Below are 5750 nucleotides of genomic sequence, written 5' to 3' on the forward strand. Positions count from 1 at the left end.
ATATTTTGACTATTAAAGTGTTTATCATGATACATTTTATAACTTTTAATAAGATTCCTTCCGTCAAAACTAAATCCACAATTTTCTAAAAATAAATAATTACCTTCATTCCCACCATTTAAGTCTAATCTCATTTTATTACTACCAGTACTATCCGTAGTAAATATTGCAAATTTAGATTTCATAGGTATCGCTCCTTTTCCAGGTTAACTTTTTGGGATAGCCCATTAATTACCAAAGTAGACTTTTCTCTTCAAATGTCCATATTCAGGACTGAAATTTTCTAAAAAGGAATGAGGTCTTTTAATATAAGTATTAGTATAATTTCTTTAGAAAGAAGCAATTAAAAGCCATTTCAAAGTATCAGGATCATAGAAATAAGCAGTAAAATTAGTTTTATTATCTGCCTAAGGTTAAGCCCTTAACCAGAATTTATAAGTAACATCAACTTTCCAAGGATAAATCATATAACTTTAGCCACCAGACCCTTCTCCTCCGAATTCTTTAACTACAACATCATTTCCTTTTTACAAACAAATTACCTTATTATCAGGCATAATTTCATTTGGATTATCACTTTATTAATTACTCCAGACCGAAAACAAGATTCTTCTTTCAGTTTGGGAATTTACTTATATTCCGAAATAACCTTATGCAAAACCTATAGCCATAGCATATGTTCCTATTTGATCGTTTCCTTTAGGCACAAATACTTCATTATAAAACCATTCGATTTCCTTTATTGGCTCTTCATATGTAAAATGCACAGAAGGACCTCTTCTTCCAAAGTGAGAAGAAAAACTTTTTTTTACATAGTTTAAGTCTAAGTTTGAGCCAGAAACTAATAAAGAAGTTAATGTTGGATAGTTTCCTTTTTGATTATTTATTTAATTATCAGTTCCTTGAAAATTTATTTTCAAATATTGAGGTTCTTATACTGTTATATCAAAGAGAGTAATAACTTTTTGACCTCTTTATATTTAAATAATAAGGGACTTTTAAAGTTAAGGGATTGATACTATGATTTCAGCATCACGTTAAACATCTTCCACATTAAGGCTTAAAGTCAATTCACTTTTTTTGTTTACGTAAAAATATATACTTATTATTTATTATTGAGTGCTCCAATTCTAGACTCCCTTTTCAGATATTCTAGGGTTATTATTTTGTCTGGGAGATGTCAAAAAAGAATTCCAACCAAAAGCTACTTCTTCTTGTTAGCATGTAGGAACAATTAAATAAAATAGAGATAAAGTTAGTAAAATTAAAGAAATTTTCATGCTTTTTTTGTTTAATTAAATTTTATTATTATAATTTATTTATTAATATTTGATGATTTTAAAACTGAATTTATAATGTAAATTGATAAAAAATAATTTTAATGTAATTTTTTTTATTAATTTTAATTACTATAATTTATATGTATAATTTTATATATATATAAAAATATATTTATATAATACTTTTTAAAATATAAAAAAATAATAAATTAGTTTATTAGTAAAATAAAAAAGAAAGCAAAATAAGGAGATTAATATCTATTTGTTTTATATAATTAGTTTTTATAAAAAAATGAATTTGAAATAGAAGTATTTTTAAAATATTTATATTTATTTATTGTCAACATTTTAAAAATAATATTTAATTAATTTTTTACCATTATTAATTCTATATCTGATGAAATTTGATATTTTAATTTTAAATTATAAATATAATTAAATATAATTATATATTAATATGAATTAAATATGTGTAATGTTTTATAATATTTATTTATAGAGCTTTTTTAATAATTAAATAAAAATATTTATTAAAATAAGTAGAATTTTATATTAAATAAAAGAGTATATATAATTACATATTTCAATATATATTTATATTTTTAATTATTATTTATTAGGGATTTTAACTAAAAAAATAAATAATTATTAATTAATACAAATATAAATGCAGCATAATAATTTTAAATAAATTTTTAATGCAAAAAATAAAATTTTAATATACATAAATTACATAAATAAAATAAATGTTTTGTAAATAATAATGAACTATGATATAATTAAATTGAATTATTAATAATTCAATTAAAATAAAAATAAAATAAAAAATCTAAATAATAAAAATATAATTAAATAATATAAAAAATATTAAGTCAAATAAATAAAAGGTTAATAAGTAAAAAACATATATAAAGGTCAGAAACATAATAATTTTTAATATATATTACTTAAAGTTAAAAAATTAAAATAATTTATTTAAACTAAATAAATTATTAAAAATGTGTTATAAATTATGTAACTTAATTTATTTAATCATAATATATCATATATCCATATATATGTAAGTTTTATATATTTTTTTTAATACCTATTTATGTTTCCGTATTAATTTTATAATTTGTTTTTCATGCTTAAAATTTATTTTTTAAGTCTTTTTTTTCATATCCAATGACCAATGACATATATTAAATATTTAAAAATACATATATCATAGTAAATATTTAAATAAACTACATAAATACGAGAGTTTTTCTGAAATTGTTTGAATTTTGAATATAATTCTTTAAAATTGTTGCGATTTTCAACAAAATGTAAATATTATAAATGTATTTATGAATAAATTGGAGTTTTCTATTTCAATATATACTCCTTTAGGAATGTGTTAAAATCATATAATATTTTTAAATCATATTTACGAAATAAACATTATAATAATATAAAATTGAAATTGATGTAAATAATAGTTTATATAATTTCGAAGTAATCTTGCGAAATAATATTAGTGAAAATAAATAAATAAAACATTAATGTTTTTGATATTATTTAATTAAAATTAATATAGCTATAATTTATAATAAAATAAACAATATTAATAAATAATAATTGTTATATATTTCTCAATGTATATTTTTGATTACAATTGTAGATCCCCCACCTCCACCATTACAAATACCAGCCATTCCTATTTAACCATTATTTTACTTTAATACAGAAATTAAGCTTTAAATAATTCTAGCGCCACTCATTCTTTTTTTATTTTTTATAATATAAAATTTAATATATTAAAATTTGTTATTTAAAGTTATTAAATATTTACCCTATAGGATGTCCTAAAGCTACTCCTCCTCCATTTACATTGACTCTATTTTAATTGATTTTTAATAAACGGATATTTGCTAAAACTGTAGTTGCGAAAGCTTCATTAAACTCAAAATAATCAACTTAACTTAATTATAAATTAGCCTAATATAATGCTTTTTGTCCTGATTTGGCAGGTGCTATACAAAAATCTACTGGCTCAACTTCCGCATCAGCATAGCTTAAAATTTAGGCTAATGGTTTCAATTTTAATTCATTCATTTTATTTTAAGACATTAATACTATTTTTTTATTTATAAAAAAATATTTTTTTTTTTTACTAATAATGCATGATCCGTCGTTAATTTTAGATGCATTTGCAGCCGTTATAGTTCCTTCTTATGTAAAAACAGGTTTTAATTAAGAAATTTTATTTTTATTATATTTTTAAGGTTCCTAATCTTAATTAATCTATATTATTTTTATTTTTATTAAAATAAAAATAAAATAATTAACTTTTTTACAATTTAATCCTTAACTTTAATAGGTATTATTTCATCTTTAAATAATTCATTTTTTTAAGCTTTTAATGCTTTTTCATATGATTCATGGCAAAATTAATCGTTTTCTTCTCTATTTATATTAAAGTCTTTTGCTGTCTTTTCAGCACAATAACCCATAGCCTTTTTTATTTTATTTTAATAAAATTAAAAAAAATATTTATTAGTTTTACCTTATTATCATAAAAATTAGTTAAACCATCGTATTAAAGTCCATCGATAAGTGTTTAATTTCCAAAAGAATGTCCTTTTCTATAATTAGGGACATAAAAAGGCACATTACTCATAGATTCAAATCCTCCACATACAACTATTTCAGATTGTCCTAATTATATACTTTAGCATCCAAACATTACACTCTTCATTCCACTTGCACATACTTTGTTTACATTCGTGCATGGTATATTGCTTGGAAGTCCTGCTAATAAAGCAGCTTGTCTGGCCGGATTTTGACCTTCTCCAGCTGAACATACATTTCCTAATATTACTTCATCAATTAAAGTTGGGTTTAAATTTATTTATTCAATAGCACCTTTTATAGCGTGCATAGCTAATTCAGGGCCTCTTAAAGAAGATAAAGAACCATTTAAAGAGCCTATTGGTGTTCTTTTAGTGGCTACTATATATACGGGATTTCCTTTCATTTTTTTAATTTTTATTTTTTTGAAAATTACTATTTATATTATTTAATTATTGTTTAAAAAAGATACATTTTTATTAGAATTTATTACACAATTATCATGTTAATTTAATTATGTATTTTAAATATTATATAAATATAAAATGATATATTGAAAACTATAAAAAAAAAAAATTATATTAATAAATAAATATATGTGTTATGTAAAAATATATATATAAATATATTATAAAATGTATAAATTATATAATATATATTAACATATTAATATATATGAATAATTTAATAAATATTTTTAAAATACTTTTTGAAATTTCATTTTTTATGTCAATAAATGTAATAAAATTACTATAGTTTTTTTATAATATAGCTAAATATATTTTTATATTAGTGGATAGACAAATAAAAAACAAAAAAAATATATTAAAAAAAAACATAAAAAAAAAAAAAAAAATTAACTAAAATATAATGTAAAAATTATTTTTCTCAAAATATTTTAATAAATAAAAAAAAAAATGAATATAAAAAAAAAACTTTTAAATGTAAATATAAATATATAATATATAAATATAAATAAATATAAATATAATTATATCAATTAATAAAATTATGTTTAAATATTTTATAAATAAAATTTTTGATATTTGATAGTTATTGCTTTATTAAATAATATTTTTATTACTATAATTCATATAAGATAAATATTTATTTTTTTTAATCACATATTTTTTATAATTTTTTTTTCATTATTTTTTTTTTTACAAAAATTCAATTAAATAAAATATATTTTAAAAATAATTAAAGCTTTAATAAATTATTATTATATATATATATATATATATTTATTTCTGTTTTATATTTTCTACCTATATCATGTTGTTCCATTTGTTTCTTTTTAATTAAATTATTTTACACTTCTTGAAATTCCAAAATCAGATAATCTAATGTAATCTTTATTAAATAATATTAAATTTAGTTAAATTCTATAAAATTTAAAAAATAATAACCTTAATTATCAAAAATAAGATTTTCAGGTTTTATATCTTTATGAATATAACCTTTGTTATGAATATATCGTAATGTAATTAATATGCACCCTATTATTAATTCTATTATATATTATTTACTTTTTTAATAAATTTTATAGTATAAAACTAATACTTGCATCTTCTTCTTTTATTTTTAATTTATTATTCAAATGATATCTTAAATCTCTTCCCCCCATATATTCTTTTACTAAAAATTCAAAATATTTTGTTTAAAAAGATTATACTAGATTAGTAATAAAACTTTATTTTATTTTCTTCTTAAATAGTTTTATTTAAATATTTTTTATTTATTAATATATTACCTAGAATTTAACTATTATATATATAATTCGTTCTTTTAATACATAATTAACACATTTTTTTGATAAAATTTTATATTTTAACATTTCTTTTATTTGCAAATATTTCTTAAGTATTTTTTTTT

The 5750-nt window shown here is 18.4% G+C and overlaps 2 protein-coding genes across 2 annotated transcripts, besides 10 other annotated features; one reads left to right on the forward strand and one right to left on the reverse strand. All coding sequences in view use genetic code 6, as the record gives it.

The window, feature by feature from the left end:
- Positions 1-60: 60 nt before the first annotated feature.
- Positions 61-1270, forward strand: IMG5_017500 (hypothetical protein; the record flags this gene model as incomplete). The annotated part of the gene is made up of 1 exon (XM_004039541.1): positions 61-1270. A coding segment is annotated over one exon (771 nt), but the record flags the coding sequence as incomplete, so codon positions are not given.
- Positions 1271-1698: 428 nt separating this feature from the next.
- Positions 1699-1736: a microsatellite.
- Positions 1707-1750: a microsatellite.
- A 336-nt stretch (positions 1751-2086) lies between these two features.
- Positions 2087-2147: a microsatellite.
- Positions 2094-2151: a microsatellite.
- Positions 2094-2166: a microsatellite.
- Positions 2112-2166: a microsatellite.
- Positions 2167-2896: 730 nt separating this feature from the next.
- IMG5_017510 (hypothetical protein) lies at positions 2897-4281 on the reverse strand (the record flags this gene model as incomplete). The annotated part of the gene is made up of 4 exons (XM_004039542.1): positions 2897-3026; positions 3097-3548; positions 3602-3760; positions 3811-4281. 4 exons carry the CDS (start codon positions 4279-4281, stop codon positions 2897-2899), a joined length of 1212 nt encoding a protein of 403 aa, XP_004039590.1.
- A 402-nt stretch (positions 4282-4683) lies between these two features.
- Positions 4684-4726: a microsatellite.
- An 88-nt stretch (positions 4727-4814) lies between these two features.
- Positions 4815-4871: a microsatellite.
- Positions 4821-4863: a microsatellite.
- A 131-nt stretch (positions 4872-5002) lies between the features above and the next one.
- Positions 5003-5036: a microsatellite.
- Positions 5037-5750: the final 714 nt, after the last annotated feature.

This window comes from Ichthyophthirius multifiliis, assembly GCF_000220395.1.
Source record: "Ichthyophthirius multifiliis unplaced genomic scaffold scaff_1120509249624, whole genome shotgun sequence".
NCBI classification, from domain to species: domain Eukaryota; phylum Ciliophora; class Oligohymenophorea; order Hymenostomatida; genus Ichthyophthirius; species Ichthyophthirius multifiliis.